This window comes from Lonchura striata, chromosome 34 (genome assembly GCF_046129695.1).
Source record: "Lonchura striata isolate bLonStr1 chromosome 34, bLonStr1.mat, whole genome shotgun sequence".
NCBI classification, from domain to species: domain Eukaryota; kingdom Metazoa; phylum Chordata; class Aves; order Passeriformes; family Estrildidae; genus Lonchura; species Lonchura striata.
The window spans coordinates 5023045-5042583 of NC_134636.1; the positions used below are offsets into that span (position 1 = coordinate 5023045).

The window sequence follows — 19539 nt, forward strand, 5'->3', positions numbered from 1 at the left end:
AGTGGGAAGGGATCCATGTCAGCCTCGCTGCCCTGCTGCTGCTCTCATGGCCTGCAGGGCTGTTTCCCAGCCTGGGCTGGCTGCAGCTTCTCCCCAGCCTCTGCAGGAAGGCATTTGCCACCAGCTGACAGGGAGCCCATACTGCACCATGGCCCATGCACACCCTGACATCCCCTGCAATTTCCTGGTCTCCAGGCAGATCAGGAGGGGTGGTGTTTTGGAGAAGGGAAGGTTCATTCTAATCCCAAAAGTTCATCTGATTTCCTGATCATTCTCCATGACTTTGACCAGTATTGGGTCATGAAGATGGAACCTCCCCGATGGGGAAGAGTCCCATCTCATCCAGCTGTGCCTTTTGTTTCTCAAGCTATGAAGCAAAAGTCTGTACAGAAGGTGGCTGTTCCAGAAAGAAGCAGTGGCCTAGTGCCAGCCTTTATTTCAGGAGGGCAGGCAGTTCCAGGCATTGGCACAGGAGGTAATTGCTCCAGTGTGTCCTGACAGGGCCTGACTCTGTCCCCTGGGGCTTGGGGAGCTGTCACAGGGCAGGGAGGGCCAGGGCTGGCAGGGGCTGCTCAGGGATGGGTTTGGCCCCTGTCCCTCCAAGCAGCCACGGCCCAAGCAGCTGCGCTGGCCCCGGGCTCTCCTGCCGGCCTGCTGGGCTTTGTTGGGTGGCACAGCCTGTGTCAAGGGGCGGCAAGGTGCCTGCAGGCCCCAGCTCTGGGCAAACAGAGAACGTCCTGGCCGTATCCACCGTGCTGCCAGCTCAGCAGTGCAGCACAGCGCGGGCTCACGCTCCCCATTGCTCCCACAGAAATGCTTGGCAAGTCCAGTACAGATGCTCTGAATCCACCGAGCACACCAAGAGTTTTCTGCCCCCCGGATGTGCGCAGGTCCTGCATGATAGGCACGGTGGTGACACTGTTCACTGTGCCACTTTCTGTGGTCCTGTTCTGTGTCGGGTTCCGCTGGTGGAAGGAACAGAAACCGTAAGTTGTTGCGGATTTCTACCCTACAGCATCTTCAAAGGCTGCTGATAGGGAAGATTCCCGGTCATGCTGCAATGGAGCTGTGGCCAGTCCATGGCTGTCCAAAGAACTCTGCTGAGGGTTCTGCTGCTGCCCAGTGCTTTCCTTGGCCTCTTCATTGCTGGGCCTTGTCCTGGGGGGCCGCTGGGGCTGCAGCCAGTGCTGGCTCCCCCTGAGGCTGCCTGGCCAGGAGCAGCCCCAGGGGCACAGGGCAGAGGCACAGCAAGGTGGGGAGGAGAAAGAGCAGGGACGAGATGGCCCCTGAAAGGCAGAGGCGCTCTGGGGCCCGCTCCTGGCCAGGGAGCCTGCCCAGAGCCGTCCCCTGCTCGCCGGGGCCTCGAGGGGCAGCTGTCCAGCTGGGCCAAGGTGTGCCAGCCGCTCCAGCCGTGCTGGGGAGCCTTGCCAGCTCTGGGCCCTGCTGTGCAGGAGGGTCCCTGTGTGCCACTGGCAGCTGGGGCCTCAGCCACTGCTCTCTCCACAGCAGCGCTGCCGCAGCTCCAGCATCCCGGCCGAGAAGGCGTGACTCCCCCTCACCCCCAGAGAGCCCAGAGAGCGACGGGTCTGGCAGCTCTCAGACATCGCCTCAGCAGCAGCAGTTGCCCAGGAAAGCAGAGCCCCAGCGCTCCGTGCCTCCCCCACGGCCCCCCAGACCGGTTGTGATGCAGAAGCTTCCCGAGATCCCCCCACCTCCTCCCCTCCCGAGCCCCCCGCCCTGGTCCATCTAGGACTGGATGTGGGCCAGCCACGGCAGGGCATGGGCCACCAACAGCTTGGGGCACCTGCTCTCCTTTACAAATAACACCCTTACCTATGCACAACAGCCACAGTCACTTTTCATACTGTTCTACCTTCAACAGGAAGGGCTGAAGATTCTTCCCTGTTCTGTTTCATCCTTTACCACTTAGATTTTCATACAGTTGGCTGCTGGCTGCATCTCTTAAAGGCTTTATTAGCACTGCACGTTTTACCCCACCTATCAGGGGAAAAAAAAATAAAAAAAATTATTCAGTTTAGACTTTGTTTTTAATGTGGTTGGGCCACTCACATTTTGAGCAATTAATTTTCCATAGTACTTCTTCCCTTTTCCTTACTATTCATAAAAAGTTCATCTGGACTTAAAAAGCACCAGAATTACTGAGATTTCCCTCAATGCCCAGAAGGGAATGTAGCATAAAATATTCTCCCTGTGCACTGCACAACAAGAAATATTCAGAGGAAAATAGAGTGGCAGCTGAGGCTTGTGGAACTCCCAGAATACTGAGCCTGCAGAGGAGGCAAACAGCCCTGGCCTTGGTTGAGGGGACTTCTCCTCACAGATTCCTCTGAGAATGTGGCACTCCAGGAGGGGAAAGCTTTTAAACCTTTGCCTTACCTTCCTCCTGTGCTAAAATGTAAGGCTCTTCCTGAGAAAAAACTGAGCTACAAACAATTCTTCATTATTCGACAAAGCTACTCAGGTTCTGGATTTATCTTAAAAGAGCAAAACCAAATGGGGTCAGAAATTTCTCATCAAAGCTTGTTTGAAGAGAAACCCCACCATATGAAAGAAAATATTTATTAGCATCAGTTCATTCAAAAGAAACCCAGCCCTGGATTGAGCAGCACTTTAAATGAACTTGAATTCACTTTCCTCACATATCAGCTGGTTTGGTTTGCTTTTTTTTTGCCCTAGAGAGAATATTCAAACTATTTGGTCTTGACAGGACTCCTTGGCTGGTCCCCAGACCCGGTTCCTCATGATGCCTTTCCTGGGCTGTTAATGCAGCCTGTTAGCAGCACCTGGCTTTGCCACCCTGCTCATGGTAGTGGGGCACAGCTGGTGCCACGGTCCCCTCAGGTGCCACGGTCCCCTCAGGTGCCACGGTCCCCTCTGGTGCCCCGGTCCCCTCTGGTGCCACAGTCCCCTCTGGTGCCACGGTCCCTCTGGTGCCACAGTCCCTCTCCTGCCCGTCCTGGTTTGTGGCATGTCTTTGCTGGTGGAGGATCCCTGCTTGTGCTGCTGCCTGTATTCAACAAGGCCAGTCCTACTCGCTAGCCAAAGAGAGAGCAAAGTCACTGCTTTGGGCAGCTCCTTTGAGCGAGTTTAACGCTCACTCATCTCTATGCCAGACCCCTGAAAAGACACACAGCAACACATAAAGTCAGCTCATCGACAGAGGTGAGCAGGTCTGAGTGAACGGAAGGTCGGCTTTCAAGCACATTGGGTTTTTAATTTAGTGTAAGCACTCACTCGTTCACGAGCCTTACTTGCCCAAGTGGATTGTGCGATGCTGCTGTCTTGCTTGCGTTCAAGAGAAAGCCGAGGGGAGAAAGGAGTTAAGAAATGAGAGACGCACCTGGGGTGCAGGCTCGGCAGCCAGACGGAGCAGGGCGGCACCGGGCCGCTTTGCCGGAATCCCTTTTGGTGCCGGACAAAGGCGGACGCTGCTCGGCGAGCGGCGCTGGAGCGGCGGCGGCCCCGCCCCGCCCGTCCCGCCCCGCCGCGGGCCAGGGCCGAGCGCTCGGCCGGGCGGGCGCTCGGGATGCTCGGGCAGCGCCGCGGGCCGGGCGGGCGCGATGGAGCCGCCGGAGGGCTGGAACCCCTACGGGTGGCCGGCCCGGCGCACGCAGTGGCTGGTCAGCGCCCTCACCTCCCACTACGGGCTGGAGCGCGGCTGGAGAACGAGATCGCCGTGCTGGCCACCGGCGATAACAATAACAATCATATCTATCTATCCTCTGCAACAATTGCCCTTTTTGTTAAACTTTTTAAAAGCTAAATATTGACTTAATTACTATTTTTGCACAACTTCGGGTATATAATGTTGCAGAGGAGAGATATGATTGTTATCTTAGCTAGCCGAAGGTCACTTCTGCCCTTGGATGAATCCTGGAGTGAAATGGACTGTTCTATCCCACCCCCCAAAAGATTGTGGCTCATCCCGCGCCTCTGTACCTGCCCCTGAAGCATCGGAGTCTGTAACCCCATTGGCCCATGCCTTGTCCCAGCCCACCTAGGAGCCCCTGATACGGGGGCTCCGAGCGGCCATGCGGCCTCTTGGACTTTCTCCCCCGCTCTTGGACTTCCTTCCCTCCTGGGGCTTTCCCTCTCCTAAACCCTCCGTTTCTCCCTCCCCTCCCCCGTCCTCCTAAGCCCGGCCACGTGCTACGCCTGAGAGCACGAGGCTCGGGCATTCCTGAATCCTCCAATAAACCTCTCTCCCCAAGAGAAAGCTTCAGAGATCTCTGCCTCCCTACACCCCCACCGTGCAGGAGTATAATCATCCCACAATATAACATATTGGTACTGAAACTACACTTACTACTCTTAAAACAATCAGGCGTATTTTACAGAGTTCCTTTAGCCAAGATGCAGAGCTCAAACCTTCAGATAAACTGTTTAGCTAGATTATTAATTGTAATCGAGGTGGCGTTTATTTCTTTACTGATTGAGCATTTTAACCTGTTGACTGCTTTAGTCTAATGGAAGAATTTAACTGAGGTATCTTTATCGGAACCTTCTGGGGAAGGTTCTATAATTGACTAGGTTGGAAAGGTCTATTAGGGCTTTGTATCAGCTAGAGATATGGTACCAGAGCTTGCAGTCTTGGCTAGAGCAACCCAGGCATTTGTCTTTGCTTAACCTATAGGTGAAAATTCAATACAAAATTTGAAACAAGAGAACACTGTAACAACAAGGGTACAAAAGTAACATGCATGTGAAAAAAAAATATGTCCATAGTCTGGGGTTGTTTCTGGTGGGCAGTTTTCTTCTTGGCTTTGCAGTTTAGGTCTGAGCAACTGCCTCCTGGTTTGCACCTGCAAAGTCACTGCCATTTGTGAGGGTACTGCCAGATTCTGGTGCGTGGTAGGACTTTACATTCTTTGCTGGGACCCCTCTGAGTCCTTCGCCTGTAGAGACACAAGCAAACCCTCTCTCCCATGTTACAAGGTTGCATGGGCTTTCTATTTGTCCTGTGACTGAGGTTTTGATTAAGACTTTTATTTTTGTTTTTTTGTTGTTCAGAAAGTGTCTGTAAATGGGGATATCAAGCTGTCCTATACAGCAATTTGAAAAACTGTATGCGTATGGGGCTTTGCTGAACCTGTTTTGGGGTGTGGCCTGATACATTCCCCTCTTCTGTTTTAATAAGCTGCATTCTAGGGCCTCGGACGTCTTTTCTATGGTACTTCCCAACAGCTGGTAACCATAGGAAAAAGGGAAACTACTATCTTTTGCTGCTTTTAGGAATTTTCTCTCATCCAGAGATGGGACAGCTGTCCATTCTCTGGGACTATGAGGTTTGGATATATGCCTGTCTATCAGTTGGAGGTTATCAGTGCTTTTCTGGGCATTTTGGGAAACTGGAGTAGCAGGGCTGGTATTGGTAGGGGTAGTATAGTTCTTTGTGGATCCTGTATTTGTCATAGCAGCTGCCAGGTTCTGTTCCTCTTTCCCTGGCTGCATGCTAAGCTGTAAGTCAGATGCAGCAGCTGCTGATAGCTGGGGTAGAGGGGCAGGAGGAGAGGTGTCTGTAAGCGAAGCCATCAGAGAGGAACCAGCGCGTGTGGAAGGACGTATCAAGGATGGGGCTGCAGCTGTGGAATGTGGATAAAGCATAGGAGAGGAAGCGGAGGCGTCCAGGGGCGGCGGGGGCGGTGGTGTGAGGGGAACTATTTGTTGCGCGGCTGGAAGGAGTTCCAGGCGGGTATCCGGCGAGGAGGGCTTTAGCGGCTAACCCAGAAGTGACTCGGGACTCCCCGGCCGTGGCAGTGGCGGTGGAACTCCTTCTGGTGGCTCTGGGGGTCCCACTGTTGCCGCCTCTGAGCTCACAAGTTCTGGTTGATTGCAGACCGCGGCACGGGGCGTGGGGGGAGTGGCAGGCTCCATCGGCGGCGCGGCAGAGGCGGCAGGAACCGGCCAGACCGGGGGCACCGCGAACCGCGCATGCGTGGGGCGCACCACGTGTTCCGCCGGCCAAGCCAAGATGGCAGCCGCGTCTGCCGCACCGCCGGGGCCCTCTGATGTCGGGCCCGCGCCGCGGGGAGGTTGCCAGGGGGCGGGGGGTGGTGGGGTGGCGGCGCGGGGCCCCGGGGTGTCCCCCCGCGGCCGGGGCTCAGGCTGGGGTGGGGACACCGGTCTTCCCGGTGGATTTTCCCACGTGGCCAAGATTGAGGGCGTGGCCACACGCTCTCCCGGCGCGGGCGGTGGCGGCAAGGCGGCCACGGCAAGCGCCGGTTCGAGTGTTTGTAGAAACGCGGCGAAGCCTCTTTGTAACAGGCCAGCAAAAATAGCAACCACCACTACTAGAGGGGTTTCGGGGGGAGCCGGGGCGGGCAGGAGCCCCGTGGAGTGCGGCGGGATCAGGGCAGCCCCGGCCGCTGGGCCCGCAGCCGCCGAGCCAACGCGGGCCGGCACAGAACGGTGCAGGGTGGGGATTGGGGGGGTGCGGGGGGGGGGGGGTCACGGGGGCGGGTGATGGGGGCGTGCGGCACGGGGATGGAACGGGGCCGGGGCCGGCCGCGGTGGTTGGGGGGAGGGTCGCGGCGGAAACGGCAGGGGTGGGGGCGGCCGCAGGGGCCGGCGCCCGGCGGCGCAGGGCGGGGGTTGGGCGGGTTGGGGGGGGGGGTCACAGGGGCTGGGGTGGGGGCGGCCGCGGCGGTTAGGGATGGGGTCACGGCAGGTGGGGGAGGGACAGGGTGGAAGGGGATCGCGGTGGGTCGTCAGCAGCCGCGCGGGCCGGCCACATGGCTGGGACTGGCTTTCACGGAACAAACAATTCAGCCACCGCTCTAAAAGCTGGGAGCAAATCACAAGCATTGGGGTCTCTTCTGTAAATGTCAATAAAAAGCTTATCACCTACTGAGTCCCAGAATTCTTTGGTAATAGCGGCTGACCGTTCAGCATGAGGGAAGTGGGGCAGGACCCATTCCAGGAGATTTTTTAACTCTTTCTTAGGCAAAGTACTGTCATGACTACATAAAAGATGGTTAAATTGCTTATAGAGATCTCTATCTGGAGCAGAGTGGGATTGTCCCATATTTTAGACCTGTGTAGCTCACCTCGAGTTCGCAAAAGAGAGACCCTCTCCTCAGGGGTCTGCACAGGTCCCCTCAGAGCTCCGGACATCTCTCCGGACGGCTTTTCCATGCTCGGGACCTTCAGACCTCTGCCCTCGGGCTTCCAGCGCAGGCAGTGCTAGGTAGTGCTCTGTGCGCTCTCTTAACGTGGCCACGTGCCACCAGCTCACAGCTCGGGTTTGCTGCAGCTCCGCAGCGGTTCCTTGCTCGGGCAGTTCCAAGAGCTCCAAAAGCTGGCTACTCATGGGCTATGGTGCTCGAGGGTAAATTGCCTCAGCAAATCTTTAAAGAGATAAGGCTTCTACGTTGCTTAGCAACGACAGCCTGTGCTCAGAGCGAAGAGGAGGCTATCACAGGTAATTACCATGCATGGAGGTGTCGAGATGCGTGGATTCCTTTTCCTTCCAGGTTGGACGCCAGTTGTGAGAAGAGTAATCTCCTGTACAGTGGGGGTGTAGGGAGGCAGAGATCTCTGAAGCTTTCTCTTGGGGAGAGAGGTTTATTGGGGATCCAGGAATGCCCGAGCCTCGTGCTCTCAGGCGTATCACGTGGCCGGGCTTAGGAGGATGGGGGGAGGGGAGAGACAAAAGGAGAAGGGTTCAGGAAAGGGGAAGCCCCAGGAGGGGAAGAGGGGAGGAAGTCCAAGAGAGGGAGGAAGTCCAAGAGCGGGGGAGAAAGTCCAAGAGACCGCATGGCTGCTCGGAGCCCCCTTATCAGGGGCTCCTAGGTGGGCTGGGACAAGGCATGGGCCAATGGGGTAACAGACTCTGATGTTTTAGGGGCAGGTACAGAGGTGCAGGATGAGCCACAATCTTTTGGGGGGTGGGATGGAACAGTCCATTTCACTCCAGGATGACAAGGACAGAAGTGACATTCGGCTAGCTAAGAAAACAATCATATCTATCTATCCTCTGCAACAATGTAGGAAAAAAATTAGGGAAGCTGAAGCTCAGTTTGAACTTAAAATGGCAACTTCAGTAAAGGCTAATAAAAATTGTTTTTATTAATATATTAATGGTAAAAGGAAGGGTAAGGTCAACCTTTGTTGTTTATTAGATGTGGAAGGGAATTTAATAACTGCAGATAGAGAGAAGGAAGAGGTGCTTAATGCCATCTTTGCCTCAGTCTTTAATGAGAAGACGATTTGCCTTCAGGACAATTGTCCTCCTGGGCTGGTAGATGGTGTCAGGGAGCAGAGTGGGCCACTGTTATCCAGGGGGAGGCAATCAGAGAACTGCTGAGCTGCTTGGATGTTCATAAATCCATGGGACCAGATGGGATCCACCCCAGGGCGATGAGGGAGCTGGCAGATGAGCTTGCCAAGCTGCTCTCCATCATTTTCCAGCAGTTCTGGCTCACTGGGGAGGTTCCAGATGACTGGAAGCTGCCCAATGTGATGCCCATTCACAGCAAGGGTGGGAAGGAGGATCCTGGTAATTACAGGCCAGACAGCCTGACCTCAGTATCCAGTAAGGTCATGGAGCAGTTAACACTGAGTGTCACCACACAGCACTTACAGGATGGCCAGGGTGTCAGACCCAGGCAGCAGGGGTTTAGGAGGGATAGGTCGTGTTTGACCAACCTGGTCTCCTTTCATGACCAGGTGACCCTCCTGGTGGATGCGGGACAGGCTGTGGATGTGTCTATTTGGACTCCAGCAAGGCCTTTGGCACTGCCTCCCACAGCACACTCCTGGAAAAGCTGCAGCCCACGGCTGGGACAGGAGCACTCTGTGCTGGGCTCAGAACTGGCTGCATGGCCGGCCCAGAGAGTGGTGGTGAGCGGTGCTGCATCCAGCTGGGGACAGTCACCAGTGGTGTCCCTCAGGGCTCTGTGCTGGGCCAGCTCTGTTCAATGTTTTTATTGACGACATGGATGTGGGGATTGAGCCTTTCATTAGTAAATCTGCAGATGACACTAAGCTGGGAGCGTGTGTCCATCTGTTGGAAGGTGGGAGGGCTCTGCAGGGAGGCCTGGAAGGGTTGGAGGGATGGGCAGAGTCCAATAAGATGAAGCTTAGTAAATCCAAGTGCCCATCCCTGCATTTTGACCACAAACACCCCCTGCAACATTACAGGCTGGGGATGGTGTGGCTGGTCAGTGCCCAGGCAGAAAGGGACCTGGGGGCACTGGTCAAAAGCCAGGTTGAACATGAGCCAGCAGTGTGCCCTGGTGGCCCAGAAGGCCAATGGCTCCTGGCCTGGATCAGGAATGGTGCGTCCAGCAGGAGCAGGGCAGTGATTCTTCCCCTGTGCTCGGCACTGGTTGGGCAGCACCTCAAGTGCTGTGTCCAGTTCTGGGCCACCCAGTTTGGGAAGGTCATGGAGGACCTGGAGCATGTCCAGAGAAGGGCAGCAAGGCTGGTGATGTGCTTGGAACACAAGTCCTGTGAGGAACAAGTGTTGGAGCTGGGGTTGTTTAGCCCGGAGAAGAGGAGGCTCAGAGGTGACCTTATCACCCTCTACACTCCCTGAAAGGTGGTTGCAGTCAGGTGGGGGTTGGTCTCTTTCTCCTCACAGCAGCTGACAGAACCAGAGGACACAGTCTTATGCTGTACCAAGGGAAATTTAGATTGGATATTAGGAAAAATGTTTTTTATGGAAAGGGTGATAAAGTACTGGAATTGTCTGTCCAGGGAGGTGATGGAGTCAGCATCCTTGGATATGTTTAAAAAAAGACTGGATGTGGCACTCAGTGCCATGGTTCAGCTGAAGTGGTATTAGGGCATGGGTTGGATTTGATGACCTTAAAGGTCTCTTCCAACCCAGTAATTCTGGTTTCTGTGATTATGTGACATCACAGAGCAGGCTGTGACATCACAGGATGTTTGTATGACATCACAGAGCAAGCTGTGAGGTCATAGAGTGTGCTGTGACATTATAGGGTGGCTGTGTTACATCACTGAAGGTGTTGTGACATGACAGGATGGGTCTGTGAGGCCAAGAGGTGCTGTGTGACATGATAAGTGGGTTTTGCCATCACAGAGCAGGCTGTGACATCACAGAGGAGGTTGGACATCACAGAAGAGGTTCCATGTCACAAAGCTGTCTATGACATTTCAGGCTGGCTGTGTGTCATCACAGAATGGGATGTGAGGCTACATAGAAGACTCTGCCATCATAGATAAGGGCTCTGTGACATCACAGAGCAGCTGTGTGATGTCACAGAGAAGGCTGAGACAATAGAGAGTGGGTTGTGCCATCACAGAGCTGACTGTGAAATCACAGCGCAGGCTGTGACATTAAAGGGAGACTGTGACATCACAGGCTGGGCTGTGACGCCACAGGGCAGATTTTGTGACATCACAGAGCAGATTGGGACCTCAAAGAGTAGGCTGTGACATCACAGAGCAGCTGTATGAAATCCCAGCTAGCCTCTTACATCTCAGAGTGGGCTGTGTGACATCGCAGGGGCTGTGTGACATCACTGGGGCTGTGTGACATCGCAGGGGCTGTGTGACATCGCAGTTGGCTGTGTGACATCACTGGGGCTGTGTGACATCACAGGGCCAGTGTGACATCCCAGGGGTCCTGTGACATTACGGGGGCTGTGTGACATCACAGGAGCTGTGTGACATTGCAGGGGCTTTGTGACATCCCAGGGGCTGTGTGACATCACTGGGGCTCTGTGACATCCCAGGGGCTGTGTGATTTCACTGAGGAGGTCACTCTGCCCCAGTTTCCCCCAGAGAAGTCCAACACTGCTCATGCATAGGGGGGTTCCCAGTCCCCCCGGGTCCCCCCGCCCCCATCGCCGCAGCCTCCCCCAGAGGATGTTCCACGAGATCAACCCCATAGCCCGACACAGGGACGGGGGCTGGGGCTGTGGGGGGTGGGACGGGGGGACAGGGACCCCCTGGCAGTGTCCCTGTGTCCCACAGGGCCAGAGCCTGGGCCAGGGCTCCTTCACCCTGTTACCAACGAGGGCTTGAGAGTGCTGAAAAGTCCCCGGCAAGGGAGCAGCAAAAACCAGATTTAATATTAAGCGACAGCACCACAAAGTTCCTTGGCAAGAGTCACTCTGCTCCTGACTGAACACTTCACACTTAAGGCACCCCTAGGAAACAAATCAACCACAAATCCAAACAAAATCCAGGCAATCAAACTGAAATGATCAGAGAACTGTCCCTTTATGTGGCACAGGGAAACATAGAACAGTGAGGGCAAGGATAAAAGGAATATGGCCCAAAAGCTGAACAGAGCTCAAATTTAACAGGACTTAACTTATACCTTAACCTTAACTTCTACCTTCAACTTCAAAATTTAGCAAAAGAACAGATATTAACAGTATTTAACATAACTTATAACCTATGACTTTTCAATTTAACAGAGGAATATCGTTTAACAGTATTTAGCTCAGCTTATAACTTATAGCAAAAAACAACTCTTAGCAGCATTTAACTTAGCTTAGGCTGCATCACTTGACCTCACTTACAGGCCTGACAGGCTCAGCTATCCAGGGCACTCAGAGCCCTCAGAGAGCAGCATTTCTGCCACATTTCCCAGCACAGGCACTCCTGTGTGCACACAGACACAGAGAGTCAGTGCAAGGCACCTGTGAGAAATTCCCCTGAGGGTGGGGAAATGCTCCTTGAGGATGCTTTGGCATCTCCCCAGCAGGGAAGGGTTGAGCCTGGAGGAGTGGGGGGATCGGCCCAGGCTCCCTCGTTGTTTCGGGATCCCCGAATTCAGCAAACGGGAGAGTTCCCGGCTCGGAGAGGCCCCACTCAGAGGGAGTCGCTGGCCCAGGAGAGCTCCAAGGGCTCCTTTTGGAGCGCTGTTTGTAGGGCCCCTAGAGAGGGGCTGCAGTCCCAGCCATGTTTCATCCTGGCCGCACTTGGCATCAGCAGCTTTCTTTGGCAGGGTGAGAACAGGGATGTTGTGCCACTGAGGGGACACAAACAATTCCCAGGGCTGCTCCTAAAGTAACCAGGAGCTGGCTGGGCAGCAGCAGTGCCTGGAGCAGACAGTGTTTGTGAGGAGCTCTAGAGGAGCTGAGCCCAGGGGCTGCTGGCCAAGACCGAGGCCCAGTGAGCATTTCTCAGCTGGCAGGGCAGCCTGAGAAGGGGAGGAGGGAATGCACCAGCACAGGAACCATGGAAACAAGGAGCCATTGTGACACTGTGGGGCCTGTGAGACCAAGGGGCCATTGTGACACTGTGAGGCACCATGGAACAATGGACACCATTGTGACACTTGGGGGACACATTGGATCATGAAGACCATTAGGATACTATGATGCCCAATGGAATCAGCAAAGCATTGTGGCACTGTGAGGCCTCATGGAACCAGTGAGACCATTGTGACCCTGGGGTCCCCACAGAACCAAGAGGACCATTGTGACACTGTGGGGCCTCGTGTCATCAGTGGTCCATTGTGACACTGTGGAGCCAAAGGAGATCATTGTGACACTGCAAACCCCCATGGTCCAAAGGTTCATTTTGACATTGTGGGCCTCATGGATCAGAGGACTCACGTGTCATTGTGGGGCCTGGGGAACCATGGAGACCATTGGGACACTCCATGGCCTCATGGAATCATTGGAACCATTGTGAAACTAGGAGGTCTCATGGAACCCAGGGGCTATTGTAACACTGTGGGACCCCATGCAACCAAAGGAACACAGAACAGGTCTGGCTGGTTTGGCCTCCCGTGGACTGCCTGACTGGTCCAGCTGACCTTGGCATGTTAAAGGTCTCTTCTCCTCTGCTACTGGGGCTCACTGGGACAGGAAACACTGGGGCTCCCTGCTTTCCTTTCAGTGGAAAAGAACTCTCCTTCTCCTCCAAGTGCCCATGGCCAGAACTGGGATTTTACGTCCAAGTGTCCTTTTATCCAGGGATTGTTCCCATAGGAATATTGCCAGGACAAGTCTGGTTGACAGTGGTTTCATGAGGGTCACCTCTCATCTGTGCCCAAAACACTGGGGAAGGCTCCATGCTTTCCTTCCTATGGGAAAGAATTGTCCTGTTGTGTGTTTTTCTTTAGTTTGATATTTGTTCTGTGTATGTTCAACCCCCGACCCCTAATCTCCTCCCTTCCCCAGTTTTCAATCTTCCCAAGCTCTTCCCTACCCCCCTCCTCTCCAAGTTGTCAATCCTCCCTTTCCCTGCCCCTTTCCCCAGAACATTCCCTGTCACTCCTCGTAGCCTCCTCCCCTGCTTCCAGAGCATTCCCTGTCTATTTAGTGAGGCTCAACACCCTTTTGGTTACTTTGTGTTACTCCTCTCCCCTGTTTCCCCTGATAGGTTTGTGCTATGTTAGTTCCTCCTTAGACTCTTCCCCAGGCGTACCCTCAGTGGTTGCTGTTCCTATACCCCGCCTCTTGAGTTCTGGTATAAAACCTTTGTCTGCCCTCCCCAGAGGGTCTTGGGGCTCACTGAATGAAACCATCCTGTTCACCCCCAAGTCCCGTGTTGCCTCCCCATGCCAAGTGGGACTGCAGAGCTTCACAGGGGGAGCAGCCGCCCATTCTCTTCCCTCTCACCGCCCAGCACTCCACTGCTCGGGGTATTGCGGTGAGAGAGGCTGCCCACATTACAACACTGTCCTGCTTCTCCAGGTGCCCATGGCCAAAATTGGGATTCTGTCTCCAAAATTCCCTATATCCAGAGGCTGCCTGCAGACAATCTGCCATTCCTGACAAGTCTGGCTGACCTTGGCCTTGTGAGGCTCTCATCTGCCTTCCAAACACTGGGGCTCTGTGCTTTGCTTCCTATGGAACAGAACTCTTCTTATCCAGGTGCCTATGTCCAGAATTGGGATTTCACCTCCAACGTTGCCTGGTGTGAAAGACTGGAGGAGATTGTTGGCTGGAAACATTTTGTGTATGAGGGAGGAAGGGGCAGGTCCAGCCTTGCCCGGCCCTGGAACCCCAGCACTGCCCTGCCCTGGAACCCCAATCCCCCCAGAGCCTCTATCCCAGCCCAGCAGTGTCTGCCAGTCCCTGGCACAGCACAGGCAATGCTCCACAGCCACCTCTGGAGCTCCCAGCCCAGCTCCTGAGTGACCAAATGACCCCAAGTCCTCCCTGGGGCTGGCGCAGCAGAACTCAGAGGCACCAGCGGCTCCAGCTGGGAAATGGAGTGTGGGATGGGGCTGTGAAAGCCCTGCCTGGGCTGTGCCAAGCAGGACACACAAGCCCTGACCCTCATCCCCCAAGCAACTCTCTCAAGGAGACATTTAAAAGGAATTACAATAATTTGTGTACTCTGAGTTAGATTCACTGGAGAAATAGTGCCCCAAAGCTCATTAACATTCAGAATACTTGAACAAGCCAAGCCTCTGGGAATAATTTGATTTAAGTTTTCAAATCTTTTGTGATTAATTAGGCAGGCTTTAGTAGTGTATTCAAAGTGAATGCTTTATCTTTACAAAGACACAGAAAAGATTTGTTAGGTCCTGTTTCATCTTTTTATTCCACATAAATGAATATGTGCAATCTCCACTTGACACTGAATTCAAGTACCTCCTCATGCAGTTGAAATAGATATGAAAATCAAGACCCTTGATGGCTGACAATCCATCAGACTCTGTCCCTACCCCCACCCCACCATTTCCCCCATCCAAGCCCTGGCCCTCAGAGCAGCCTTGTGCAAATCTGAGCTCCCTCCAGCCCAGGCTGCACCTGCAGGTTTCAGCTCCTTGGCTCCAACCCCCACCTGCTTTCCTTGGAGTAAGAGCTGCCTGAGACACAGAGGGATGTTCATTTCTTGTCAGCCAACAAAGCCAAGGGAAGGCACAGCTCCATCAAATGCAGAAGTCATTCCTCTGCTGGCTATTAAATCCACTTTGCACAGTAGCCAGTCTCAAAGCAATGGAAAACACTTTCTGTACCCAGCACAGATCCCAAGGTCCCCCCAAACCCTCCCTGCCCCGATTCTGCCCAAATTTGCTCTTTCCACACACGAGTCACGTGCTGAAGTCAGAAGCTCCCTCCATGCCCAGAGGGGGGAAAAGAGAGAAAGTGGATGAAGAGCTCTCCTGTGCAGAGCCAAGGTCCAAGTGCCCCTGCAGTAGGAGCCACAACTCATCAGGTTTGTGTCCTTTGGGCTCAGGGATGGTGACACTCAGAGGCACAGAAAGGTTTCTTGCCAACAAACAGGAGTTGAACATTTGAACAATTTAGTAACCATCACAGACTTTCCTTTTTCTTGGAACTGTTTAAACCTGCTCTGGACTGAAAACCCAGAAAAACACCAGCATCTCACACCTGTGGCCCACTGAGGTCTGGGAAGCTGCATTCCAGTGCCAGAGAGACTGAGAAGAGACCGAGTGAGCCAACTACAACCCACAAAAAGGACTTTCTGAATTGCCATCTCTTCAGAACTCTGAGGGGGTTTATTTCATATTATTCATGCTTGTGAACACTATACTTGTTAAATAAACTGATTTTTTCCACTTTTCTCCAGGGAAGTCTTCTCCTGAAATAGTAGGGAGAGGGGCCGCTTGAACTTGATTTGTAGACGGACTCCTTTTGGAGGTTTCCTCACAAAATTTGCCCTAAACCAGGACAAACAGTCACAGTTGTGCCACTTCACCAGTGGCACAACTCCCCAGCCCCCCAGGAAAAGAAAGGACATGTAAAGTTCTCCAAACATTTGGCCTGCTTTGCTGCAAAAGTCGTGCTGCACACACAGTGCAGTGTGGAAAGCCAAGAGAAGCTGCAGCAGGTGGCAAATTTTGGGATAGATGCTCGACCTTGTTCTCCATGAGAGGTTCTTGACAAGAGCAGACAGGAGAAGATTCCTGGAGAAGTGGAACAGCTTTGCAGAAGTGCAATGAAAATGAAAGAAAGTATCTAAGATGTTTTCCTCTTTATTTCTATGCTTTCCTTTGCCATGTTGCACGACTTCTCCATGCCATGAATTCCAAATGGATCTCACCTCTAAGATGGGTCACTTAGAAAGTTATAAACACTGTAAAATACCATGAGCTACACGCAGTTTTCCTTCCCCTGTTTTTACTGGAAAGCAACGCTGCAGACACAGGTGCAGTGCTTGGGTCAGGTAGGAATCCTACAGCACGGGAATGTGCCCCAAGGGTGTTTGAGCCTCAGCAAGGACAATGCACAGCAGCGACACAGCAGAGGGGATTCCTCTGCCAGTGTGCAGGAGTCAGGACTCTGGATCTGGGCTCCACACTGCAAAGTTCCCGTGTCTGGACAGACGAAGGGGCTGTCCCCGGGGCGCGCGGGGCTCGGCCGTGGGGCTCGTGGGGCGAGCGGGGAACGGACACGCGGACAAACGGCCTCGGTGCTTCAGTTGCAGAGGCAGCAGCGGCGGCGGCGGCAGCAGCGGCGGCAGCAGCGGCAGCAAAAGCAGTTTTTCTCTTCTTTCTCTTTCTCTTCTCCCTCCCCCGCTGTCGGACACCTTCCCCTCGGTGTCCTTCCCCGGTGTCCCTCTCCTCTCCCCGCCTCCTTCTCCCCAAGCCGGGCCGGGCCATGCCCCCGGCCCGCCCCCGGCCCCGGGCGGGGCTGCCCCGTCCCCGGCCCCGCCCGCCCCGCCGCGGTCTCGCCTCCGCCCGGCTCTGGCCGTGCTGGCGGTGGCGCTGCCGGGCGGGCATCAGTGCCTGGGGCTGGGCCGGCATCGCCGCCCTTTGGCTCCGCCTGGCCCGAGCCCGGCCCCGGCCCCGCCGCAGGGTCCGGCCCCGGCGCCGGCGCCTCCCGGGCCCCGCGGAGGACACACGCGGCACGGCCGCTCCCGCCGCCCCCGCTGCGGCTTCCCCGGCCCGAGCTCCGCCGCTCGGCAGCGCGGCCGCCGGCCCCGAGCCTCCCGTGTCCCGTTGCCGAGACCGAAGGCCTGGGGATGGCCGGCCCGAGGCGCTCGGGGGGCGCTCGGGGGCCGCTCCTGGCCCCGGGCCGAGCGCTGACAGCCGCGTCCCGCCCGCAGGGAAGGCGCAGGAGGCCCTGCAGGAGCGGTACCGAGTGGGTTCGCTGCTGGGGCGCGGCGGCTTCGGCAGAGTGTTCGCAGCCACGCGGCTCTCGGACGGCGCCCCGGTGAGCGGCGGGGCCGGCGGCGGGCATGGAGGAGGAGGAGGAGGAGGAGGGAGGAGGAGGAGGAGGAGGAGGAAAAGAAGGAGGAGGAGGAATGGGGAGAGGAGGAGGAGGATGGAGAAGGAAGAGAAGGAGGAGGAGGAAGGAAGGAGGAGGAGGAAGGAGGGAGGAGGAGGAGGAGGAAGGAGGGACAGGAGGAGGCGGATGGAGGAGGAAGAGAAGGAGGAGGAGGAAGGAGGAGGCGGAGGAGGAGGAGAAGGAAGCAGGAGGATGGGGGTCGTCAGGGCGGGCGGCGAGCTCAGCCCGCTGCTGCCTTTGGCTTGCAGGTGGCCATCAAAAGGGTGCCACGGAACCGCGTCCGGCGCTGGGGCGAGCTGGTGAGTGAGCGGGGCCAGCGGGAACAGCCGGGCCGTGCCGGGCGGGGATGAGGCGAGGCCCGGCATGGGGGAAGCCACCAGGACGCCTCGATGGGGAGCGGGCGTGGGGCCAGCGCAGGGTGCAGAGCATCCCGGGCTGGCTGAGGGGTTCCCCTGCCCTGGCACGACATCAGTCCCACTGGTGGCACCGTGGTCCTCCCGCAGCCCGACGGCACCAGCGTACCCCTGGAGATCGTCCTGCTGGACAAGGTGTCCACCGGCTTCCCTGGTGTGGTCCAGCTGCTGGAGTGGCTTGAGCTCCCCAACAGCATCATGATGGTGCTGGAGCGGCCGGAGCGGTCTCAGGACCTCCTGCATTTCATTCGGGCACGGAGGTTCCTGTCTGAAGAGGTGGCACGGGAGCTGTTCCGCCAGGTGCTGGAGGCTGTGCGGCATTGCACCAGCCGCGGGGTCCTGCACCGTGACATAAAACCAGAGAACATCCTGGTTGACCTGGCCACTGGCCAGGCAAAATTGATCGACTTTGGCTGTGGCACCTATCTGCAAGACACAGCCTACACTGACTTTGCAGGTGAGCCCGGGCAGGGGTGTGCTCCCGGTCCCACCATCTCATGGCCCAACATCTCACAGGCCAAGCTGGGTGTGGCAGCGAGGATTCTCCCTTTTGCTGCCAGTCAGGGTTCTGAGTCTTTACCTGAGCTGCTTTTGAGCGGGGCTGGGTGGGGAGGCATCTTCCAGCCCTGCTGGCAGTTTTTGCCCACCACTCTGCCTGGGGCTGGGGTTGAAGCAGCAGCAGCCAGCCTGACAAAAGCACCCGTGGGTGGGGGTAGCAGAGGAGGGGGCCAGGACCAGTGCACCAGCCAGTTTGGTGTGCAGGCGAGGGGAAGGGCTTGGACTGCTCCACTCACCTTGTTTTCATAATATTTTATGAAAACATAAAATATTGGCTTCATAATATTTTTGGGGCACTGCAGGCAGGGAGGATAAGGACCTGTTTATTCCCCCAGCCCTGAGTGGGTTTTTGCTTTATATGTCATGGTCAGGCCTTGCTGGGGCTTCTGCTGCCCTCTTCCAACACCAGTGGCTTCTTGTCCAGCCCTGAGTTTGTACACAATCCCAGGTGCTGGCGAGAGTGCAGCAGTCATCCCGTGTGCCACTGGGGCAGCCCCTGCATGCCCAGGGATGCTGGGGCCAGGCTCTGGAAGCAGCAGCATCCCCCTGATGAACTCCATCTGTATTCCACAGGAACACTGTCATACAGCCCCCCGGAATGGACCCGCTTGGGCTGGTACCATGGCGAGGCAGCAACGATCTGGTCCCTGGGCATCCTGCTGCACCAGATGGTCTGCGGGCAGCACCCTTTCAGGAGGGGCCGGAAGATCAGCTGGGACCATCAGCTGTCGCTGCCACAGCGGCTCTCTCTAGGTGGATCCTCATCTCTGGCCACAGGGGAACACCAGTGCTGGGAGACAGCAGCGGGCTCGTGAGCATCTCGCTCTGGCAGCTGCTGAGGAGGTGGCACATGTCCTGCTCTCCTGCTCTCCTCCACAACAGGGAATTGATGGGAAAGTTTAGGCCCAGCTCGGAGCACAAAAGCAGCATGGCCTGGGCATGGGAAGAGTGGGGCAAAGCAGACAGGAGCCTTCTCTAGCTGACCGGTGGTTTTTGGTTTCTCTGCCCAGAGTGCCAAGAACTTATCAGGTGGTGCTTATCCATGCACTTCTTGGACAGACCTTCCTTAGAAGACCTGTTCTGTGAACCTTGGATACAGGATAGTCACCTGTCATAGATGAAGGGAGAGAGCCTCATGCACACTTTGCTGCAGGGCCCTGGTAAGTTACAGCTCCACACATGCCCTGGCAATCAGAAGCAAGGAAACCCAGACTTTTTTCCTTGCCTATATCAATGCACTGGGGTTGCTGGTGGGAACATGCAGCCCTTGTGCTGGAGCTGAGCTGCTCTGCCCAGCACTGGTGGCTGCCATCCAAGGTGGTTTAGCTTGTGCCAGTTGCCTGGCAGCTGGGGCCCTGGGCAGAGCCCTGACAGCCTGGTCTGACCCCCAGGGAAGGGTAAGCAGCCCCTGG

The 19539-nt window shown here is 55.8% G+C and overlaps 1 protein-coding gene across 1 annotated transcript; it reads left to right on the plus strand.

Moving 5' to 3' along the window:
- Positions 1-3581: 3581 nt before the first annotated feature.
- LOC144247839 (serine/threonine-protein kinase pim-1-like) lies at positions 3582-19282 on the plus strand. The gene is made up of 6 exons (XM_077789496.1): positions 3582-3697; positions 16652-17081; positions 17405-17455; positions 17660-18026; positions 18701-18880; positions 19138-19282. The coding sequence occupies exons 1-6, from the start codon at positions 3582-3584 to the stop codon at positions 19242-19244; spliced, it is 1251 nt and encodes a 416-aa protein (XP_077645622.1). The 3' UTR covers positions 19245-19282.
- The last annotated feature ends 257 nt before the right edge of the window (positions 19283-19539 follow it).

Excerpts from the sequence above, each read along its gene's own strand:
- LOC144247839 (XM_077789496.1), top strand. The coding sequence starts at position 3,582 with ATGGAGCCGCCGGAGGGCTGGAACCCCTACGGGTGGCCGGCCCGGCGC. Across the intron at positions 17,456-17,659 it reads TCCGGCGCTGGGGCGAGCTG|CCCGACGGCACCAGCGTACC; the intron begins GTGAGTGAGCGG and ends GTCCTCCCGCAG. Across the intron at positions 18,027-18,700 it reads AGCCTACACTGACTTTGCAG|GAACACTGTCATACAGCCCC; the intron begins GTGAGCCCGGGC and ends TGTATTCCACAG.